At 39.6% G+C, this 24,459-nt stretch overlaps 1 protein-coding gene across 4 annotated transcripts in view; it reads right to left on the reverse strand.

The window, feature by feature from the left end:
* POLR3B (RNA polymerase III subunit B) overlaps positions 1-24,459 on the reverse strand; it is a 130,774-nt gene that overhangs the window by 44,762 nt on the left and 61,553 nt on the right. For all 4 annotated transcript variants that reach the window (XM_019489314.2, XM_014608300.3, XM_059726433.1 and 1 more), the window contains 7 exons: positions 19,766-19,927; positions 12,310-12,510; positions 11,944-12,106; positions 8,662-8,815; positions 6,752-6,826; positions 5,844-5,942; positions 1,477-1,604 (listed from right to left, as the gene is read on the reverse strand). In XM_019489314.2, coding sequence (XP_019344859.1) covers positions 1,477-1,604; positions 5,844-5,942; positions 6,752-6,826; positions 8,662-8,815; positions 11,944-12,106; positions 12,310-12,510; positions 19,766-19,927 — 982 coding nt within the window. The remainder of the gene's footprint in view (positions 1-1,476; positions 1,605-5,843; positions 5,943-6,751; positions 6,827-8,661; positions 8,816-11,943; positions 12,107-12,309; positions 12,511-19,765; positions 19,928-24,459) is intronic.

Raw genomic sequence — 24,459 nt, forward strand, 5'->3', positions numbered from 1 at the left:
TTTTTTATTGCTAAAGATATTCAATGGCTTTTGTGTTCCAAGCGTCAGCAGTAACGTCAGAGGATTGTATCCAAGGAGCTAAATGTGCAAGACCTAGGGTCAAAGCAGCTGAATACACCAACCTCAGAAAACACAGACAATGAATTGCAAATGACACTCAAAACAAAACGAGAAAAAAACCTTCACACAGAAAACTACAAAAGAACTCCACAGATACTGAATTGGCTTTCTGTACACACTGATCCTGCTTAACTGTGTGTGGTAACTAACTAAATGTTCTGAGACTAATAGTCATAAAATAGAGACTCCTTGGGGGAAAAACTGTAAGAAAAAAAGATTGCATCTATTGCCTTTTTTTTTTCTTTTAAATGGTGGACAGCTAGCACTACTTTCAAATATTTTGAAATGTATCAGCGATGACAATTAATTACAAGCCTATTATTCTTCCATTAACTTGGCTGGAAGATCTTCACAAAAGGTGTACTGTTTCAATTTAGAATTCACAGAACAGAACAAGCGATTTACAAATCCAAAAGAAGTGATAGTTTTTTCACAACACACAGGGCTCTCCTACTGTATATCTCAACTTGATAACAAGGTCACAAATACAAGATACAAAACCAATGTTTACAGCTCAGGTCTGAATAGGGTAGTCTGAACTGATGTACTACTGTTCAGATTTTCACTGGGACTTGCTTTGGCTTCATAACACAGTACACCAGTTAGGTGTATGAGTAATACAAGGACATTTTAATAGATCATTTAAAGCTGCCTATAAAACACACAGAGTTTGTCTGGCATTAACGATCTACCAGCACAAGTCCACAAGGTCCCTAAATTGCCAGCAATTATAGATTTTCAGTGAACTGTCAGCAATTGGGAAGTTAATTTCATTTCAGTCACTTAAGAGATGATACCAGAACCATTGCTCCAAATCCCTACTCTCCCCAGAAAAAAAAAAACAAACAAAAAAGTTAACATCATGGGTAGGTGCACAGGGGTGTGCATGCGTGTATAAAAAAGGGACAGTACTCTTAGTATTCAGAAAATCTCCCTCTTCTCATTCTTTGTATAAACACTTTTCTCTCTATTTATCTGGAAACCCATGGCACACTGCAGTGTAAAAAAGAAACAAAAACACTTGCTGCCAATCCCACAGCTACACTAAAAACTTGAAAGTTGTGACTAACAGAAACAGGAACAATGGAGCCACAGTTTCAAATCTTTTAAAGACACCACAGAACTAGTGGTTTCCATTTTTTTTTTTTAATTTAAGAACATACACCCACACAACTATAATGCCAAGGTACAATTATCCTGGCATCCTAAACTACTGCTTATAAAAAGCATTCTGCTCTATCCTGAAATGTTTGTACAATAAACCAGCAGGGAAAAAAAATCCTTCTATTTTGGATTTTAAGCTATAATAGTGTTTAAAAACAACAACATTCCAAACCTGAAACAGAAAAGTCTTACCCATTGCTTGCTTCCCCATAGCACACTGGTAAGTGTTTCTTGGGGACTGGTTATGGTGAGGATATGGAATAAGCCCAGCACAAACACCAAGAAGTGTGAAAGGTTCAATCTCCAAATGTGTCGTCTCTCTAAATAAAATAAAATTAAAAAGAAAAGGAAGAATGAATTCTAGTTACGTTCCATGCCAAAATACAAAATACCATCATTTTAATGCACTCATGTTAGTAAAATCTGCTAATTTAATTTACTTCAATTCAGTTAAAAATCAATCAATCAATCAAATCAACCAATCAATATATCCTAAAATATTTTAATGACAGAACCATACATTTGCTTTTTTTCCCTGCCACTCCAGCTAAAGTTGTATTTTTCCTTTGATCAGGTTCATAGGCAAAGGGGAGGAAGGGAGGGAGAAAAAAAGAGTATGGTTACATGGGCAAAGAAGGCAAGAACCACAAAAGTATGACATGGGCTATAAAGGAACCAGATAAATCAATTGATGTTCCTAGATAAAAACAATAATAATTAACCAAAGTTGCATAATAAACATGGGAGGTCACATAAGAAATGTGTTTTCCTCCTTCAAAATTACATGTTCCAGGGAGCTACCATTGTTAAAAATACAAAACAAAACATGTTTTTGAGGCTAGTTACAAAAATAAGTCTTGTCAAGTTAATCCAATCTCTAAAGTAAACCCTATATCGAGGCTATTAAAAGTATATTACAACATCATATCTGAAACTTTTTCAAATATACATATCTTTTTAAAAGCTGAATCAAGAGGAAACAAATTAAAAAAGATCTAGGCAATAGGCAGAGGCTGGTTTTCAAGAGAGGTATGATATGAGATTAGAAAGATTTGTTCTAAATTGGTAAGAGCAGCAAAGGAAAAAGCTCTAGGGCAGTGAAAGAATAAACAGGCCATTTTATGTGGAGAGATGCAAGTGGCCAGTGCTGGACAAGGATTAAGCACAAAGCCTGAGGTAGGTATGAGACAGTCAAGTGGCCAATTATGAACTGGAAAATTTCAAAAGAAAGTTACTATAATGTCAGTTTACCCAAAGCAGACATTTTTCTGGGTACTTCAAACTCATTAAATAGAGCCTAGCTACTAGGTATTAGGAGATGGGCAATTAATTCTTTCACCTACAGTGTCCAGCCCTTTTCTTGCAGTTTGGAAAAATCTCGTGTGCTCATTAAAGTTATCGGCTTTAATCATATGCCCCAAGACTCCATAGCAGAAATTATAGGGATATATTTTCTACTGCATTACATGCAAAGGGCAGTATGCTGTCATGTCTGTGATATAGATGTGACAGGGCATGCCCAGGTAAGGAAGATAAATAGCAGTGCCTCCCTCCCCATCATAGCAGTAGTATATATTTTGCTAAGGAGATTACAGCCATGATGATCCATTTCAGAAGAACTGGCTGTTAGGAGTGCAAAGATCTAATACTTTCTCCAGTTCATGCTAATCAGAAAATGTTCTGCTTATATTAATTTGAGCAACTTGGAAGTCACTCACTGGCATGACAACGTATGCTACTTCTCTGCACTTAACAAAAAGTGTATTTAGTGGAGAAGAGTCTTAAAAAAAAAAATTAGAGCATTAACAACATCAACTCCAGATAAACCATTCCAAACTGACATACTGTCAGTCTCAAGATTATATTAGTAAACTGAAAGTATGGACAGATGCAGCATCAAAGCAAGTATGGGTAAGGCACATCTATACCACTAACTCATTGTGTCAGGTCATGCCAGCAGACTGATACATACTGTCCTGCTCCACACACACTGCCTCCCAAAACTGCAAGGAATGGAATGCTACCAACAGGCCAATTGGCTTTGCTGAGCAGCAGCATGGTGCCACCTGGCATGGTAAGTCAGCAGTACATATATGCCCCATTAAATTCAGAATATAATAATGGGATTTGGTAAGAACTCCATAACAGCAGCAGCTTACTAGCAAACACACACACGCAGACTTGAAAGATCAGGAAGCAATCAAGACTCACAGAAAAGTAAGGCAGGATGACCTCAAGAGGTCATCTAGTCCAACCCTTTGCTCAAATCAGGACTATCCCGGTCTAAACCATACTAGACTAGACCATCTAAGGATGTAAACAGAGCAGGACTAAGCAGAAGGTAGCAGATTATAGAGCGGTTCATTCAAAACACTTATTAAATTCTTTCTGGCTTTTATTTTGTTCCAATTCTGCACAACTTCACACAACTAACAAAACTGTGCTATCAAGTGATGCAACAGGAAGCTTAAGAACACAGAGCTGTGCAGAGTTTCTTAGCTTTTACTCATGGATGTGCTCAAGTACACCTCTAGGACCAGGTCAGTTATTGTAAAATCAGACAAGACTGGACTTCAGTGAAGCTGTGCCAGCTGAACTAGATCTTCACCAAGTGCAAAGCTTCTTCCACCAAAACACCAAAAAACAAGTCTGAAGTCAAAGCATCCTTGCCAGAACTGGACTCAAAGTGGCCAGCAGCAGCTAGGAAGGGATTTTTAGAACTGATCAGGAAAGGAAAGGAACTTTTAATAGAGATGAAGCCTGAAGGAAACAAAGCCCCAGTGGGAATGAAAAAAAGTGAACAGAGACTAATATAGCTAAGTGACACTATTGTGCAATAGGTTGGAAGAATGGAAGGGAGGGATGCCTCATCAATTATATTAGCTATAAAGTGACAAGAGTTTCAGTGCATAATAATTCACTTGGGAAAAAAGAATTCAAAATTTTAGAGTGCTCTTAGTTGGGTACAACAAATATGTAGGGATAAATAATAGTTCACCGTGTGATGCTTTTGTAAAGACACCTTTACTTCATCATTTACATTCAGAAGCGAATGTCAGGAAGGAGAACTGTAGCAGGCTTCCCAGAGATATTGAGTTCAAGTTGAGATGTCTCTGGACAGAATGTCCAATGTCTTGAATTTGAAAGCCTGTCTGACTAATTCAAAGTATGCAGTTGGTCCAGTGAAAGATATCACCCTAAGAAATGCTTGCCTCTTTGGACAGTGTAAGATAATGTAGTCTTCCACACTTTTGACAAGCAGTTAGAATTAAACAACTAAAGCAGGGTCTTGTCCAACTTAGAATGATTTAATGTAGACAGTCATGGATCACTGAGGTTTAAAAAAAAAACAAACAAAAACCAAAAAAGTTTCAGCTGCAGTGTGAACTAAAGGCAATTATCTGACATGAGTAACAGTTCACCCTTTTTGGTCTGATCATTGCTGAAGTCGCCAGGAAGCCAGCCAAGGATACCAAACAACACATTTTTGAAGGGTACTCAAAGGCTGTGTTCTTAACCACTTGTAATGTTTGAGAGCACTGCTAAGAAGCATGCTCCCACCTACCTATTTCTAGTTTGCATACCCCAAGCCTACATAGGAGGCAGTGTGGCTGTTCGGAGGACACTGCCAGGGAAGCTCTGCTGCCTCATTTCCAGGTATGGAGCACAAAGAGTGCGAGCAAATGGGCAAGGGACATATTTTTGGCAGCACTCTCCAGAGTGCTCCAGAAGCAGCAGCACACATATCCAGAAGGGCACAAATATCAGCAATGCAATTAACAGATGGAACGGCTGCATTTCATCCAATATAAAAATACAGTAGGGGCCTGGGTCAACCGCCACTGAAATCTACAAGCATCTTTTGATTCACTTCAATAGGTGTTGGGTCAGCCCCTAGGTCTTTTGGAAATCATCATATATTCTGTGTGATTTATCAAGTATCTTTCACGTGTCTTTGTTACATATTACACATTAGTCAACAGGATATTCTCAGCTCAAAAAATGCCTAAGGAAGCATGAACCAGTCATTCTGAAACAAGCTGTACTTTAAATTTTAGTATTCTTTGGTTACAAATGGGTAGTCACAACGTAGAAAGAGTGAAGTAGAGAGAGAAGGTATCAGGCTTTAGCATGCAGCTAGAAATAATTCTTAAAAGTAGGCTATGTAATACAGGAAAGGTCTGACACAATTTTATTAGGACTTACTTAGTGGCTCGCATAACTCCATCTGGACAATTAAGTGTCTGAAAGGCTATCAAAAATACAATCCATACCATAGGAGATACCATGCAGTTGTGGGTTAGAAACATGATTTGCCATAAAACAAACTAAACTAACTTATTTGTGACTATCCTACAGATGATTTATGATTTGTTTAAAATTTATGTCCTAATTGTTGATTATCTCCTGCCTGCAGATTATTCTTAACAAACAAGTTTCTTGCTGTCGGAATCTCAGCATTACAGCTTAACTCATATGTTTAGATTTCAAGGAACAGAAAAGGGCTAACACATGCATCATTTTTACTCTACCAGTTTTTGGTATGAATGTACACTTACTTGTTAACTGTATGCTCGTACAGTGCAATGTTGCAATCATTTTCCTCATTCACATCCAAGTATTCAACTAGGCCTTCGTGTAAAAAATCTTCAAAATTCCTGCAGTTACCAAAACAGGTTTAGGCAAGTGTCCCAAAACATTCTTTGTATGCAAGCATAAAAATAAATATTTAAAGGAAACAGCTTTTGCATGGGACTCAAATTAACAAGTTGTTCTTGTTTAAACTGAGTTTCACACGTATCACACATTTTCAAAAAATTGCATCTAATATTAGACAGAGAAGATGACCCATGCATTCACCCACCACATAATTCTGTCTACCAGTTTGCCTGAGGTAATTTTTTCAACAGCAGAGTCAAACTTCACTTCCTTAGTCTTTTCATTATCATAAGAAGGGACAATTATATTTTGATCATGGGCTAACACTTTTTCATGATGATTTTGCAAAACTGATTTACAGCTGAACAGGAACACTTTCATTAATCTTAGACACCTACATACGAACGCGTTACATTCTAAAGTGTACTTTTAAATGCCTCAATTTTCTGGTAACCACCTTCAGCAGTAAAGATATTTCATTTTTCAGAAGGCAAGCATGCACTGGTTTTTGAATTCTCAAGTTGTGTTTCATGTTACTAGTCACTTTTGAAAAGTTAATTCGTACATTTATTCTATATCTACACAGAGCCATGTCAAATAAACAAAGTATGAATTTTGCACTTTTTTGGCTTTTGATATTGAACAGAAATGAGACATTCCAATTCTTCCTTAGCAAGTGACAGCAGACTTCTCCTCAACATATTTAACCAATGCTGCAGAACTATGTGAATGTTTAATTTAGTTAGTGTACATCCTTATGACATTTACAGACCAACGTGGAGACAGACAGTACAGCCGAGTTATTTACCTGTATCCCTGAGCGAGTTCTTCCATGTGTTTGTTTGTAACTGCTGGCTTTTGCTTCTTTACAATTATATAAGGTCTAAATTAGAGAAAAGAGAGTCACAGCAAATACAGACAGAGGTAACTTACTTTGATATACATTTAGATTACGAGCATTGCATACAACAGCTGGTTTGCAATCCACTTTTGGAAATACCGTGCAGACATAGAAGCAAAGGAAATTGGCATGCATTATTTGTTTCTTAAAACAAAATATTTTTACAAAAAAGGAAAGGCTTAACTGAGTTTCCCCAACAACATATCTGCAAAAAAATGATCAGTTAAAGCCTTCAGTTTGAAGTATTAGTTGGGTTTGATAACAGTTCAAGAAATTTATATCCCATACATAATTTTTTGGAAACTATGAACAAAAGTCGCTATTAAAAGATACAAGTAACTTACAACAACACATTTTTTAATTGAATTTTCAGTGGGGCTATGTTTTGCTTACAAAATTTTATTAATAGCTGTGAAAAATTTGAATATTTCACAATATTACCAAGCTAAAAATAGGACCCATTGGTATATATGCATTTGTACAGTACTGATTAGAGTCAAGGTGCAATAAATATTTGAGTCTAAGTTAATGGCAAAATATATTCTTTCCAACTTATAGAATACAAAAGTATGAACTGTTTTACTTCATGTTGCAGCAGACTAATCTGTAACTTTTAGCAGCACCAAATCTCAAAGAGCTTCACCACCACAAGGAAACTCTAACACAAAAGATGGTATGCAAGATCAAAACGTCAAGGACTGTTACTATTTAGATAAGTTGCTCTTACAGAGTGCAGCAAATAACAAGATACTTGTAGAGGCTGCTGTGAAGTCCAAATTACTGTTTGAGGGCTAATGAGCACTTTTAAACGGCTAAGAAGAGAATGTGAACAATTGCAATGAAAAAGTGTCACAGGAAAAAGTGAACTGAGTTTTCCTTGGAAATCCACATTATTTCTCTTGATTTTTTTTGTCGTTTTTTTTTAAATTGGAACATACATTAGAAGTCATGCTCGACTTTCAGATAAAAAGTTTGATTCGTCTTAGCACTGCTTAAATTGGAGGGCCAAGTTCTCTGCCTTTCAGGTCACCCATGACTCTGGATACTGCTCATCACCCCTGCCAGGTATGACTTATTGATTAGCTCTTAACCATACCTCTGATTGGAAATTTGGGGGCCTTTGGAATGCTTCATAATTGCATCCAACACTATGTTCAGTTTTTTAAATAAAGCTGAGACCATCAGATAGGGCAACTGCCAAGCTTAGTTGCAAATACAGCTGCTGAGTTGGTTACTGTGTATATGAACTGTACACATTGCTCAGTTATACTAAAACATGCTCTTATTAATACTTCATGTCTCTGCCCTGCCATCTTATTCGCTCACTTCTCCCTTATGCTTTGGTGTTTAATGCTGTACACCCTTTGGGGCTGGGAACATCTTCTTTATTATATGTATAAACGATTGACAAAAAGCAGTTCTGATTTGATATAATGAGAATGGGTAATGATAATGGAGGTTTCTTATAATGAGTTTGTAGCACACTACACATTCATACCAAATTGCTTACTTATTTCTTGAGGATGGAGGGCCTTCACTTCACTTTACCTTCATTTCTGTTCAGAGCTAAGGCTCATCTACAGCATTTTTAAGCCAGTCAGTTGAGTTATACATTATTCTGACTACCCCACATTTGAGGCTGGAACTTCCAAATGAGTAGAGAGGCTCACATTTCATTGTAATTGAATAGGATTTGGGTGGCTAAATCCCATAGGCATATGCAAACCCCCCTGCCTAACAGATTCACAATGTCTGACAGATAACGTAAAGAAGTTCTTTAGAGCTTTCCGAGGTAGAAAAGGGGTGAAGAAATTTACCTGCACAATCTTCCTCCATCAGAAGAAATGTAGACACATCTGTCAGAGCGATTTGTAGAGATCGAAACAAATTCATTGATGTAACCTGCGCGCCGCATTAGCCGAAACGTGTTGACTAGCTTTTGATGATCTCGAATGACACCAAGGATGTTACCTGTTTGAAAAATTATAAGTATATCTATTGTAAAACCCCACCAACACCTAGAGTTTCTTTACTTATTAGACGTAACCAGTAATACCTTTCAGAGGTTGCAAATGACTAGAGTTAGCAGAAAACAGTTTCATCCGCCACAGTGTAGAAAGTTTCAGCTTGTTAAAGCCAAACATTCTCAGTTAATACAGGGAAGGTTTGGCTTTCAGATGAGAATATTGGAAGGAAAACAAATAAAAACCATCAACAATTTTAAAAGGAAAAACTGTTACTCTGAAATTAGTTTTTCAATGGAAACCTGGGCTCTTGAAAAAAATGCAATGGAATCTTTTCTATCACAGCTACAAACCATTAACATCTCTACACATGTCTCCAAATCCTCATCTAGAAGCAAATTAATATATTTGAATTTCATTTTAATAAAATTACTGCTCTGCCTACAAATTCACCATTTACTATGTGGTTAGGGCAAAGGTTCCTAAAACTAGAGCTCGAGCTGTGGTGTGAAGGGATGGAGGAGTTCTAGATACTAACCAAAAACTGTTAGGACAATTTGTAAGAAATTTACAAACCTTGATAATACAGATTAGCCCATTATTCATTATAGCACTAAAACTCCCTTTCCACCACAATTCAAAGCTTTCCTTTTAAACAACTCAAACACGTAATGAACTGCTTTGCTAAATAAAAAGAGATTTAAACATGTGCTTGAGCCATCCCTACGCAGGCAGACAGCACAGTAAAAGTGCACCCATAGAAGTCATTCTAGAAGATGAAAACAAATGCTATTCATTACATGGAATTCAGGGAAGGGACTAGATAGGTTAAGGGACTTTTAATAGGCTAGGAAGATTTCTAAATGGGGGGGGGGGGTTCACAGGTTTGTATCTGAGAAGTCAGTAGTCAGCAAGGCTTTTTTCTTTATAAAAGTGCCAAACTGTTGAAGGTTTCTGCTTTCACTCAGTGCTGTTTATCTATTTTAGGAAAGTAACTCATCTGTGCATCAGATGTTGCTGGTATTTCACAGAATAAAAGTCAGGGTCAGAATCTGGAAATAAATTTAGCTTATGATGTGTATAGTTTCATTACACTTTTTTTTTTAAAGTGTGTTGTTACACAACAGACAAGGTTCCTTGGGTGAATTTGATATCTTTTATTAGACCAACCCAAATGGTTGGAGAATAGTTATTAAGCAAGCTTTCGGGTTCAAAAACCCGTCAGGCTAAGGACGCTGCAGCAGTTGGTGTGTGCTCTTCCTGGATGGAATGAAAAGTAAAGAAGCCAGGGGCTGGAGAGTCAGTTGCCAGGCAGATTGTAATGTATCAAAAATCCAATGTCTGTGTTTAGTCCCTGATCTCTAGTATCCAGCAGGTTGATGAAATGGAGCTCATAGGCTCGTCTCTGGGATGTGTTGTGTAAATTTCCCTTGAGGACCAGGACAGAGATTGGAGAGAGAGTGGCCCTCCTGTGAGAAATGTGCCCCCACCGGTAATTGGGTGTTTCTGTCTTTGATGGATTTCCGGTGTGCGTTCATTCTGGTGCGCAGTTGTTGTCTGGTCTCCCCTACATATCTTCCATCAGGGCATTTGGTGCATTGGATGAGGTATACTACATTCCTGGAGGTGCAGCTGTAAGATCCTGGGATGCTGATGGCTCTGTTGTGGGGTGTAGTAATAGTGGAGGTGGTGGAGATGTGGGGGCAGATTTTGCATTTCTTGTCATGGCACGGTCTGGATCCTTTTGGTGTGTTCTGGGCTTGAGGAACTTTGCTTCTGGTGATGAGGTTGGCGAGGTTCGGTGCTTGTCTGAAGGCTAGGATGGGTGGCTCTGGAAAGATTTTTTTAAGAATAGGGTCTTTTTCTAATATGGGTTGCAATTTTTTGAGGATTTTCCGTACAGGTTCAAGGGATGGGTGATAGGTCATAACCAGCGGTGTGCGATTTGTGGGTGTTTTTCTTCTGTACTGCAGCAGTTCTTCACGTGGTATCCAGGTGGCTCTTTCAAACGTGCGATCTACCTCTCTGGAGGAGTGTCCTTGCTGGGTGAAAGCCTTTTTAAGATTGGTGAGGTGGCAATCCCGGGTGTTCTCTTCAGTACAGATGCGGTGGTATCTGAGGGCTTGGCTGTATATCACAGCTTTTTTGGTGTGTTTCGGGTGATTGCTGGTTCTGTGCAGATATGTATGTTGGTCTGTGGGTTTCTTGTATACCGTGGTCTGTATTTTACCCTTCTGGATACTGATCCTTGTGTCTAAAAAGGGGATGTTGGTGTTGGAGTATTCTAAAGAAAGTCGGATCTTTATTGTAAAAAAGGACAAGGTAAAAGACTTTTCTTAATGTCAACCTTTAAACCCCCTAAATCTAGAATGTAAATGAGAAACTTTTGATCCTGAAGGCCAAATACTAATGCCTACAATGACTACTAACAATTAATTATATTAATTCATAACTGCTAACCTGCCCATTCACAAGTGGTAAGAGTGATAAAGTCTTTCTAAATCTGCATTTAAAGATTAGTGGCTGAAGTCAATAGAATATGTGTGTACACATGTGCCCATGCATAATGCACATACTTTTTGAAAATGTGTCTCTATTCAATAATCCAAAACAAAGAGAAACTGCCCTAATTTCCTGGATCAATGTTTTGTGACCATCTGTGAAGGGAGTTCTCCCCTCACAAAAAAAGAATAGTGGGCTAAATTTATAACAAGTTAGAAATAAGAAAATCAGATCCTGAATATCTTTACATTCTGATTCATATCACAATCCTTGCATTATATTTTTTGTTTCTGTTTAACATATTACTCTTAGTGTGCCAAAACTAAAAAAGGCTTAAAACACCGTCTCGAATTTTAGACTGGAAGGTCTGCAGCCACTTTTACAGCCTCTAAACACCCATAGTCAATTTTGTGGGCACAAACAATGGCAGACAACTAAATACCATCATTACAGGGCCTGTATACCCTGTGGGTGCCTTCAAGCAGACGTTACAACATTTGTCACTAAGATGATTGGTACACTGAAGACTGCACCTGTGGTTGGCTGTGTTCAAAACATTGCAGGATAATTTTTAAAAAGCATGCCCATTCAGTCTGTGAGAAGTTGGTGCCAGACTGTTAGGAAGTTACGTACCATTAAGGAAAACAAGGAACACATTTGGATATGAAAGTTCTTCTCCACATAATAAGTTTACATCTTCTACTCCAAGATTACCAGCCAATTTAATAATGGGTCCATCTTCCATATCAGTGGTAATGTGAGTCATCAGAGCTAGGTTTTTAACCAAACCACAAGCCTAAAAAGCAACCAAACAAGTTATTCCAAAGTAAAAATGTCAAATGTTGCAAAGGCTACGATGACATAATTCTGTAAATTATGCTAGCAAAACCTCTCTCTGATAGAGTCCTGTCTGGTGCAAAAGAAATTGCCTGAACCCCATCTCCTTAGGTGGTGAGGGAAGGGTAGACAGTGAGGGGAAATAAGGTGCAAGTTCCTTACCTCTCCTTCAGGAGTGTCTGATGGGCAAAGCATACCCCACTGAGATGGCTGCAGAGATCGAGGACCGCTCACTTTTCTTGTCTTCTCAAACTGAGAAGAGATTCTAGTCATCATTCCCAAAGCAGATATATAAGACAAGCGAGACAACACCTGTGTCACACCTTGGCGGTCCATTTTGAATCTTTTCAGTGACCAATTTCCCTGCAGGGCAGATAAAAACAAGTCTTGTTCAAGTTCTATTGCTGTTTCTGTCTTGTACCAACCACATTTCTTTTAGATTAATTTGACAAAAGAGCATTGGAGGATGTTTGCATTGCATATACTGTCTATTTAGAGACAACTCCTCCCAATTTTTACTCGGTATCTAAAAGATATTCTGCTGGTTACAATGTATTTGCACAGTATTAACAGCTCATTTTGAATAAAGAGCCACACCACTCTGCCTTAGTGAAAGCCTAGAGCAGGAGTGTCAAACATACAGCCCGCATTAACTTCTGCACCTGCCAGTACCAAGGGGATTAGCACAACTGGTGCTCATCCCACTGCTGGGTCTGGCCTGTAGGGCCAAATGATTCTGACCCCCTTGTCCTTGAGCAAAAGCATTATTCACATAAACAATCCTCATGTCTGCTTAAAACAAGGCAAATTGGTACTCTGACAATCGTGCTAGAAAAGGAATATTTTTCTTTTCTCATCTTAACATTTTCTGCCTTAAAGGGCACCACAGTTGACAGTTTCACACAGTAGTTGGGTTCTTGTCCCCCTGCAACTTATGGAAACATTTCAGAATGTAATACTATTTGTTAACAGAATTTGCTATGTTTACTAAGAAGAGTCCAGGAGAACAAATATCCAGCCCAAATCCTTCATTTCACTGAAAAGATCAATCGAATCTATTCGTTTCTCTGATGAACATTAACCACTTGTATTTCATAATAAACTAAATTCAAAACACTAATTTACTAGGACTGTCCAGTCTGAAACTGATGACAGCAACACCAGGGTGCAATTAAATAAAAAGTGCAATTGTCTTATAGGAGTGTTTTCCAACTCTCCAAAAAAAAAAAAAAAAAAAAAAAAAAAAAAAAGTTCAGAGAACCATCCATCCCAATTTATTCTGAAAATATGGTTCCTTACTATCATCATGTAGAATTACCATATAGTAACATCTGTAATATCTGGAAACACCACACTACAAACAAGCTTGTGCTGACTAAAGTATTACTTGAGAATTAGGGTAAATAGGACTGTGAAACAGGTGGTCTCAGACAAGAATTTACTCCAAGGGAAAATAATTTTTCTTTCTCTAGCGAGAGCATGTCACCAGTGAGACCTCAGAGGGGGACATAACTTGAAGAGACTTTGAAGTCAGAGTTAGCTGGTGTATTTTTCTCCTAGTTCTGGTTATGCTGAACTTGGCATCAGTGACTACTACTGTTCTTCAAGAGGGACAATGGCTATTTTCTGAGCTCATCATATGTTCGCCAAGTATTTCTCAACTGGGTCAACTGGGGGGGGGGGGGAGCAAAAACAGTGCCATATTTAAAACTAGTTTTCACCTCCCTGCTGATCTGGAGTGGGCTGCAAGTGGGGCCCCTCCGCCAAACAGCGGGGTGGGGGAGAGACATGGGGGAACCTGCAAGATTAAAGGAGCTACAGCACACCCCACTTCTGCTATGAATTTGGTAGGCCCCTACCTATAGGTTTACCTATATTTTCTCAAAAGACTCTAGGAACAGAAAATAATTCAAAAGGAAGTAAAATCATAAAATCAAAGAAAATTAGGGTTGGAAGAGACCTCAGGAGGTCATCTAGCTCAACCACCCGCTCAAAGTGGGACCAGCCCCAAGTAGATCAATCTAGCCAGGGCTTTGTCAAGACAGGCCTTTAAAAACTTCCAAGGATGGAGATTCCACCACCTCTCTGGGTAACCTGTTCCAGTGCTTCACCACCCTCCTGGTGAGGAAGTCCTCCCTAATACCCAACTTAAACCTCCCTTGCTGCAACTTAAAACCATTGCTCCTTGTTCTGTCACCTGCCACCACTGAGAACAGTCTAGCTTTGTCCTTTTTTAACACCCACTTCAGGTGGTTGAAGGCTGCTAGTAAGTCCCCACTTAGTCTTCTCTTCTACAGACTAAATAAACCCAGTTCCCTCAGCCTCTCCTCAGAAATCATGCGCCCCAGCCCCCGAACCATTTTCGTTACCCTCCACTGGACGCTTTTAAACTCATCTACATCCTTTCTTTGTTTAGGTGGGGAAAATGGGACACAGTACTCCAGATGTGGTCTCACCAGCACCAAATGGAGTAGAATAATTACTTCCCTTGATCTGCTGGCAATTAGGGCTGTGAGAGGCTTCGGAAAGAAGCTTCAGATGCTTCAGCGTCTGCAGCAGCATGTCCAGATCGAAGCGCTGGCTTCATTAGGCTTTCTGAAGCAGTTCGGAGCTTCCAAAGCACTTTGGAAAAGCTTCGGAGCCATTTCGGAGATCTGGCCATAGGGTGTAATGGGGCATCAGTGATATACCTATAACTTTGTTGTTTTTTGTCTCATTTAGATTAAATTTGCAGGGGTGGTAGCCTCCAATGACAGCATGAAGCCTGCCAAGTTTCAGAGAGATCGGTGCTGGGGTTTGAACAACTGCAGGCCTGGCTGCTAAGCTACTGTGTTACCAGTTACCAAATCAATCATGATTCACTCAGGGACCAGCTCAATACACAGTTGCTACCTAATGTAACCAGTTAATTAGCAACAGTTAACACCTACAAAACCACAGATTAAAGGAGAGGAAAGAATTAGTACAGACAATCAACTGCCCCAAGACGGAGACAGTCAGTTGCACAAGCACCCATGTCATGAGTTTTGTTTGGTCAGCAACGAGGGGTGCAGGGCCCCAGAACCCCCCTGCACCAATCTCCTCGACAGCTGGCAGGCTTCGTGGCCACAGCGGGGGCTACCATCCCTGCAGCTTTCACCCTGCTGCGCCTTAACACACACAGTGTCACCTGTGGCACAAGTTTTGCCTGTCAGCAGCCTGAGGCACAGTTCCCCCCAAGCCCCTGCACCAATCTTCTTGAAACTTAGCAAGCTTTGTGGCCTCACCAGGGGCCAACACCCTGCAGTTTTCACCCCACTATGGTGTAACACATATACGTGACATGAGTTTTTCTTTCAGGAATTTGGGGTGCAGTTCTCCCCAAACCCAATCTATCTTCTTGAAACTTGGCAGGCTGTATGGCCTCACCAGGGGTACCACCTCTGGTTTCATCCAACTCAGACAAAAACAACAAAGTTATAGATATTTCATTGATTCCCCATTATACCCTAAGGTCGGATCTCTGAGGCGGCTCTGAAGCTTCAGAGCTGCTTTGGCTGGATCAAAGCAGGAACCCAGTCTGGAGCTCCGGATTGGATCCCTGGAATCCAAAGCGGTCAGATCCGACACTAGATCAAATAGCTGCCTACTTGCACAGGCCTACTAGCAATGCTGTTACTCATCCATCCCAGTATGCCATTAGCCTTCCTGGCAACAAGGGCACACTGCTGACTCATATCCATTTTATTGTCCACTGTAACCCTCAGGTCCTTTTCTGCAGGGCTGCTGCAGAGCTAGTTGGCCAGCCCCCAGGCTTCAGCAGTGCATGGGATTCTTCCGCCCTAAGCACAGGACTTTGCACTTGTCCTTGCTGAACTTCATGAGATTTCTTTTGGCCCAATCCTCCAATTTGTCTAGGTCACTCAGAAGCTGTGGCAGACAACTGTGAGGCTACAAGCAGCTGGACCACAGTCCATGGAGCCCTAGCCTGGCTCATTGCTGGCAGTGGGTACACACGCATGTTGGGGTGGATGGGGAAGGGGCCAAGGCTGCACTGCCACAACAAGGATTGGGCCTCTCGCAGCTCCCCCGCTGTCTGCCCCTGGCACACCAACATCTTACAAGTCAAGGCTACGGGTGTTTTTGGCACTCTGCCCAAAAAAAGCTGCTGACCCCTGTTCTGCACTATAAGCTCTGTGTAACAGCATTCACTTGGTAAGTGTAACAAGTTCACATTCTAGCTGGATGATGGTAGACTTTAAAAGCAAGCAGGTCTTTTCACCCAAGTCCTTTGGCTGTCTGGAGGCATCCGAGATCCTGGCCTGCACTGCTCTCTGTCTAATCCTGCAACCTGTCTAGGGAACTCATTTGGCTGGCATCAACAAAATAATTTTTTGACCTAGATGAGAAACTGGGTTGCCTAAAGTCAATTTGAAGAGCAGTTTTTTGGGCTTTAAGCTGCAGATGGTAGTGTCAGTCTCTGCTTTCTCACTGAACAGCAAATACTGCTTGAACAGACCTACCTGTGCAGCTACACAGCAACTGCCCTGGCCACAGTAATTTCAGTATTGGGGACCTCTGGCAATAAGCATATATTGTTTTTTTGAATCTGCTTAATTCCTAAATTTATATGAACAGTGGCTGTACTACAGAAGAACATGGAAATCAATTAAACTTTAAGTGTTCCTGAGATATAACCTTACAACCCCTAAAACCTTGGATGAGAAAATAGCAGTAATCATCTTATGTGAGCCACCACTGCTGCACCTACCGTTAACATGCACCACTGCTGCACCTACCGTTAACAACTATTCTTTCTGAAGCTTCTGGAATTCGTTACATGACTTATTTAGGCAACATACAAGAACTTTTTTGAATAATTTTTTCAGACCCATTACACAGCATTTCAATCAAGGCAGAAGAAACTATCTTCTGGTTACACAATTCAGCTCTTCAAATCTCAAGCCAGAGCCAGAATTCACTCAATGTGCCAAAGACTTGAATACATCAGGCAAGGATGAGTACTCCTACGTTTTTCTGTCAGACTCCTGTCCTATTATTCAGAAAACTCCCTTGGCCCCACACCTACTGAATAAAATGGGTAAGAAATGAGAGCTTCCTGAGACGGGAAAAATGACTCAGGACTTTCTTCCTTTTGGTTTCCTTACCCTGTAGCTTATTCTTTGGCCACTTAAAATATAATTATTTCTTCTAGGCTCTTTCCATGATAGAGAAGAGGAGTTCTACTGATTGTTGAAGTCAGATTCTGATAATTTCAACTACTCCCACTACAGAAGGTGGAAAATACAGGTACTCTTGGCAGGCATTAAAAAGATGAGGCAGCAGTAGGCTGATTTCCAAAGTAGCATGGACTATGTCAAGTCAGTACTGTCCAGGAAAAAAAGAGACAAAGGAAGAGGAAGGAGTGTGGCAGTGACAATATACAGATACAGATGAAGTTGTAAAGTAGTAACATTACTCTGATGAATGAGAAAAGCAAACACTTTCAGGGTTGAGACCCTTGGTTATGTTGCATCCTTCCACTAGCAGCCTAGAAAGTCCCAAGAGCTTGAAGGTGCATTGACTTTGAAATGGACTTGGAAATATCTGGTGAGCCAGTAACACACTAGCATTTCAATTCCCTCTCCTGGTTCCCTCTGAGGAAAAAAAGACAAGGTCTGTAGTGAGTATTATTGAACACCATGTAGATGGCTGAAGTAAGAGTGGTATGGATTTTTTTTATATGCTGCTGGTGCAATGCTAAAGCTGCTCTTGGGAACTGTCCTTGAAGTATTCTGGCAAGATTGGAGATACTGTAAAAATCAGGTCTTGGAAAGAGAATTTGTTTAATCTTTTGAATAGTATGCACTGGGCATGATTCCTGGGAAATTATATCCAATGGTTAAGAGCAGATGTTTTTTAATTGCTTGTGCAGCAGTGAAAAGTCTTATTAAGGCAATGAAAGGAGGACCATTCTACAATATATACTGAATAGCTGGCAGATTTATCTCCGAGAACACAAATGAAAAATTGGCATCTGCCAGAAGAAGCCATAAGAATTTAAAGACAAATCTGTCAATCTTTTTAGTTATTTGCATGGTGAGCTTCAACTATTTTGAAGCATTCAAAAACCAAAATACAGATGAGCTTTTAAACTGTGTCCTGTTAGTAAGAGACTATGGTGTCTTGGAATTCTATTTGTACTGTTAATTTTATTTAAAAAGTTGAAGAACTGATGTCAAGCGGAAAAAAACTCACAATTCCAAAGGTTGTATAGTATGTGCTGATGAGTAGATTTAATTTTAGCTAGTACTAAACTACTTGAGTTATTCTAAAGTCCTCAAAAATCAAATTTAAGCTGTTAGCTAAAGGCTAACATCTCTTATTAGAAACCTCATTTTACAGTTGGATAAAACAAGGTACAGAATTAGTAGTTGTATCATCACTATTGTGCACTGGCAAATACATAAACAGCTGCTTGAATTTTATGATTATGTTAAACTTCCATTTGAAGAAGAACATTTTTAAGAACTGCTGGAGATGCTAAGAGACTTGCAGAAACTATCTTTAACCATTCTAATTTGATCACAAGTGTATCAAGTCAGGAGTTCTAAAAAAGGCTCATCTGACTCTGGATAATGGCAACCAAGAGCAGGTAGATATGGGCTGCACAATAACCCATGTGAACAGACTGTGAATTAACAGTATTGCCAAATGCACTTACTTGCTTTGAACATTACATTATCTGTCAATGTCAGATAACAGAACCTAAGAATCTTAAATCCTCAGGTATAACCACTGCCCATAATGGCAATCACATGTGAATAGGTACAAGTCCTTTTAAAAGGGTCCAAAGCCACATCTAATTCTTTCAGTCATGGTCTGCTTGAACCTAGACAAGCCCAGCATGCTAGTGTGGTGAAGATATATTATAATGAACTGCAAAAAGGGAGTGAGACCTCCAACTGCCTCTGAACACTCTGCCCCCTCCCAGCCCAAATGACCAGGTACCCATTTACAGCTCAGCTGACTAGGGGAGGCTTTTGAGATGTTTCAGAGTGAAGTTGAACTCATGCCTTTGGAATCAGAGATGCACTTTAAATGCTCTTCCACCATCCCCTTTGATAAACTGGTGAATATTCAGGCTGCTATAGTCCAAGGTCTTCAAACATTATTTTTGCATGTTTTTAATTAAAGTTTGTGAGTATTCTCAACCAAATCTCCAACAGATATTGTAGCTTGACACCTTCTAAAATCCAGCTGCCAGGCATATATCATGAACCATTGATATAAACAAGTTTTGGAAGACAATTGGATTAATATAAAAATGATTCATACTTAAATTTGTTAGTTTTACTGTTGTTTCATTAGGGCCTCTAAGTTGGGTGAAAATTGCAAAGAAAATAGCATTGTATGCATAGCATGCTGATCATTAATTACCTCCTACTGAATTCTTACAGCTTTAACCTAGAAGAAGGTTTTACAATTTTGATTTATAAAACGATATTAATAGTTTTGTTTCCATGACTAAGAAAATAGGAGCCTGCAGAACAAAAGTAATTCTTTTCTACCATCCCACTACTCAGGATAAAAAGAAACTTTCCAGATAGCAATAAAACAAAAAACCCAAAACACTTACTGAGGAGATGGCATTTACCATGCCATTGGTGATCTGATCTTGACGCATATGCTTCACTACATCAAATTGGGCTGCTCTCTGCTTGGGTATCACCTGGTCAGCAATTTTTTTCAGTTCAGAATTAAATTTTTTGAACAAATCTTCAAATAGGAGGGAAAGTAGCTGCAAAAAACAGAACAAATTAGAGCCTGAGTGGCAACTTCCGTATTTTGAAAAAATTAAAATCAAATACAAAGATGTTTTATATTCATAAATGCAAGGCTGCTGCTCGGCATACTCAAAAAAGGATAAACAATTTATTCATTACCTAGTTTTTCTGACAGTTTTCTGTAATGTTGAGTAACAAAACATGACAGATTTGAACCAACTTGAAAACATGAACTGTCCCAAAGGTTAAGACTACCCGCCTTGCTTGGTTTACCTCATTGTTTTCTCTCACACCTGAATTAAATCTTTTTTTCTGTCTGGTTGCATGATCTCTTTTGATCAGTTTGCACCTTGAAAAGTGTTCACAACTTTTCAAACCCAGTGATGATATTTTATTAGCCTACTGTCCACCCTGATTTGCAAAGCCACAAAGGGAGCAGCCACAGAACCTGTACAGACAGTTGCTCTCTCTGGAGAAACTCTCCCAGGAGCAATTAGACCCCCATTGTTCCCAGGGTATTTTTCTCCCAGAGGAGTCATTTTTGCTTTGGAAGAAAAATCCTGAACATCTGTATACTTGTGGTTTCTCCTGAGAGCAACGACTCTCCCAGGAAAAACTAAATGTCTGTATGTGGCCAGTTATTACGACTTGGACAGCACAGTCAGACATCTCTCAGCGTAGTTAGCTCCTGGTTGGCTCCTAGGAGTGACCTGCTTCCCCCTTTGTCTGCAACTCCAAGCTCTACACCTCACTCCAAACAGTGCTGATGTCAGGGTATGCCAATATGTTTCTCTCTAACATACAACCGTGCTTCTGAATTCTGTAAGCTGCCTCAGTTTTCAGCCATGAAAATTTATTCTCCCATTTGTGTAAGTTGCCATCCAATTCCACACTTATGGTCAGCATTTTCCCAGCACCCACAATATACCAAGTATTGTCTACTCACAGGAAGATGCGGTCCCTAAAACAAAATGTACAAGCTGCATACATAGGGGAGTGGGATAAAACATACAGTAGTACAGAGTAACTTTTCAACAATGCTATTTGTCAGGTATAATATACGCTACTATATACTTTCCCTATATACTCCGCACTTACTGTAAAAACGATACAATGATTTCTTCTGTCTGTCTTTTGCCTATCCGGATATTTTAAAATCTGTTGCAGAAGCCCTCTCCATGATCTGAGTTTTTTTCTTTTGCTCTATTTGCTTATTTTCACAGCTTGCCTAACTTTTCCCTGCAGACTAATGGTTTCCGAAAATATTTAAATGTGCATGAAATGATACATTGTGAATGTTCACAACGATTAGTTTTGCAAAACAAGCAGCATAAATTCTAAAACTTGGCAATCCTATTCTGGGACTTTGTTTTATAGCAACTCCAAATGTCAGAAAGACTAAAAATGAAGCAGCTACTGAATGCCAAAAATGGTAGTTCCCAGTGTACGAAGCATTGTAGTGCTGAACAAGCTAAGTATTCAACAAGCACAGCTAGGACATTCTGGAGTCTACTGCACAATTTAATTTCTGCATGTGCAGAATGAAGCTGAATTACTACTGTCCTCATTGGACTGCACGTAATACCAGTGCCACCTCCCCTTGCAAGCACAGAGCCAGCCACTCATTCCTCTCCCAACATGACAGGCCACTCATTTTGACCTGCCATCCTTCCACCAGTATGCACAAAACATATGATCTATATCTACAGGAAACAGCCACTGGGAGTTGCACATCTGAAAGAGACATTATCAGGCTTCCATACTGCTGACAACACAGATGAACTAATGAATTCCAAGAAGAGCCATTTGAAAGTGTCAGGAAGCTGTTTTAATTCAGAATAGTAATGTGGTTTAACATTTCAGTCCTTTATCAGTTCAAAAAGGAGCCTGGTAGCTTTCCCAGTAGTGGCCAGAGCAACTTGGACTCTGTTGCAGGTCGGGAGTATCAGGACATCTGTTCCATTTAATAAATCTCTTACGTTGGAAGTTTAAGTTCCAAATTAAAAGCGACTTTCCTGAAACAGCTGGGTTCTCCCAGAAGCACAACTCAAGCAGCTGCCGGCAAGGTTGCTACAAGCTATAGGTTCCTGTAAGGTCCTAATGCCTAACCCGTAGGTCTGTTCCCATTAAAATACATGGTAAAACTTCCATTGTACTTCAAAAAGGAGGACTGGGCACGCTGCACTGTAAACTCCTCAAAGCAAAGAAAGCACTTTGTTACAAAGCAGGCAAAAGAACGACACCACATTTATTCTGCGTTACATGCAGAAAGCACTTTTTTCTAGCAAGAAGACAGAGAATTTAAATAATCTGAAGTCAAGAAACAAAAGTTAAAACTCCATGGAGCCATCTCAGAAGTAGTAAAGACTACGGCCCCTGGCAGACATCATACTTAGGACATGATTAAACAGTTAATCATGTCTTAAACTGTAACCTAACCACACGTTCAGGCAATTAATGGTGCAACAAAAATGAAACCAGCTACAAAATTACACAAAAAAGTAGAAATATTGTGGCTGGTTTCAGCTGTACCCTTAAAATGAATGCGTGTCCAGGTGTACTGCACTGGGGCTCAAATGGGCCCTGGTGCAGTCTCTGCCAGCCCACTTAAGCCCTGGTGTGGTCTCCAGGCTGCACCCAATCTGTTGATCAGTGGTTGGCAGGGACTGCAGCCCATTCAATGGGGGACTGCATTAGGGCTCACGATCAGCTAATTGGCAACCAGCTCCAGGGGCTGGAAGCAACCAGACGGTTCCTGAAGCCAGCTGACAAGTAGCTAGTTGTTGTGCACCTTTGCTGGTGCAGAGGGAGCTCAGGCTCATAGATTCCAGGCTCCCTCTGTGCTGGCAAGTAGGGCGCAATTGGGGTCTGATCCCCAGTCCCAAAAATCACATGTCCTGCTATGCACATGTAGCATAATAGGAGATGCAATTGTTGGGATCACAGATCAGATCTCATCATGCCTTTAACTCAATATCTGTCAGCAACCTAAAAGAGTGACTGCCACATTTGACCATACACACATAAAACACTTAGTTACAGAAACACTGGCATGCCAAAGAAAGGTGTATTTGACTTTGTATTTCAAAGAGGCTTTCTCCTACCTTGTGCAGGGAGATATATCCTTAACACCCGTGGAGGATGTGCATTTGGGTCCTTGGACTTACCAGAATACTCAGGATTCTACTAAGCCTGCCAAGACCTGAGCTACTTCAACCTCAGTCTCAAGGAAACAGAAGCCTGGTTTGGGTTTATACGTCTCCTCTATGTGGGTGTATTTACTGAAGAATTTATTTAGAGTTGGAATCTGGTTAAGAATTTCTGGCCCTACTCTTACCATGAATGGCAAAGTACTTTCTCCCAGCAATGCAATTTGTATAGATAACACCCATACTCACTCCTCCACCAACATGCTTTTTTTACATTGCTTTTAAAGCTGCATGGTAACAAGTGCTTATCATTTACCTGCAACTTGTTCAGAGTGTAACAGTAGATTTAAGCCACCCGCAGGTACTCTTTAATCATTTAGAAATGTTGGCAACTTCTACTCCCTGAGGATAAATATTAACAATCTATCAGCAGCAGACCTAGGGATAGATAAAAATTGTTCTTTGAAAGCTATTCTGATGGAAAAATCAGCCCTTTGTTTAGAACATTTCAGAATGTCATCTGGTTTTGCTCAAAAGATTTGTTTAAAATAAGGAAGTCAACATTTTATAAAGGAAAACCAGAATTGTCTGACTTTCTGTAGACATGGATCCCCCAAATGCCCCAACTTTAATCCATTCCAGCACCCAGTTAAACACTTAAGAACTAAAATCAAAATTAAAAACTACTTTCAACCTCTTCAAACTTGGTCTTGTTCTTACACAAGCATTTAAATAGAAAGATAGAATAGAGCAAGCTGGTAACTCTCAATTTTCTAAAGAGCAAATGAAGTCAACTGGAAAGAAGAACTCAGGAACTTGAATGGGAAGAGGTGGGCTAAGAATTTCGAGCGAAAGAAAGCAACATCTTGAAACTCAAAAGTACAGGGATAAAGTGAGAGTCACCAAAAGTGAGGCTGAGTTACACTCTTTAAATGGAATTAAAAAACAAAAACAGTAAGGGTTTTAATAAGTGTTTTACATTGCAGTTGTTACCAGTAGATCGCAGAGTAGAAAAAACAGTAAAGGAAACGAGGGGAAAGACTACTGCTCTTGACAACTAAAGGCTTCTTAGTCTGATTGTAGTAATGAGTAATATTTCAGAACACGTTTTTGAAGGAAAGACAAACTGGAGGCATACAGTAAATGTAAAATTGAATAAAATGCAACATGGTCATATGAAATGTAGATCATGCTGGATTAACCAGATATGTTTCTTGGATAATTTCTAGATGAGGGAAATGGAACAGATCTGATCTGCACTTTTATAAAGCATTTAACTGTGTTATGCAGAAATGTTTCAGTTAAGAGAGGGAAGAAAGGGAGTAATGTAAAAATTGTAAAAGTAGATAACCAATTTAAGAGGAAATGACAACAGGTAGGGTTGAACAGGGAACCAT

Source organism: Alligator mississippiensis, chromosome 4, assembly GCF_030867095.1.
Source record: "Alligator mississippiensis isolate rAllMis1 chromosome 4, rAllMis1, whole genome shotgun sequence".
Classification (NCBI taxonomy): Eukaryota; Metazoa; Chordata; order Crocodylia; family Alligatoridae; genus Alligator; species Alligator mississippiensis.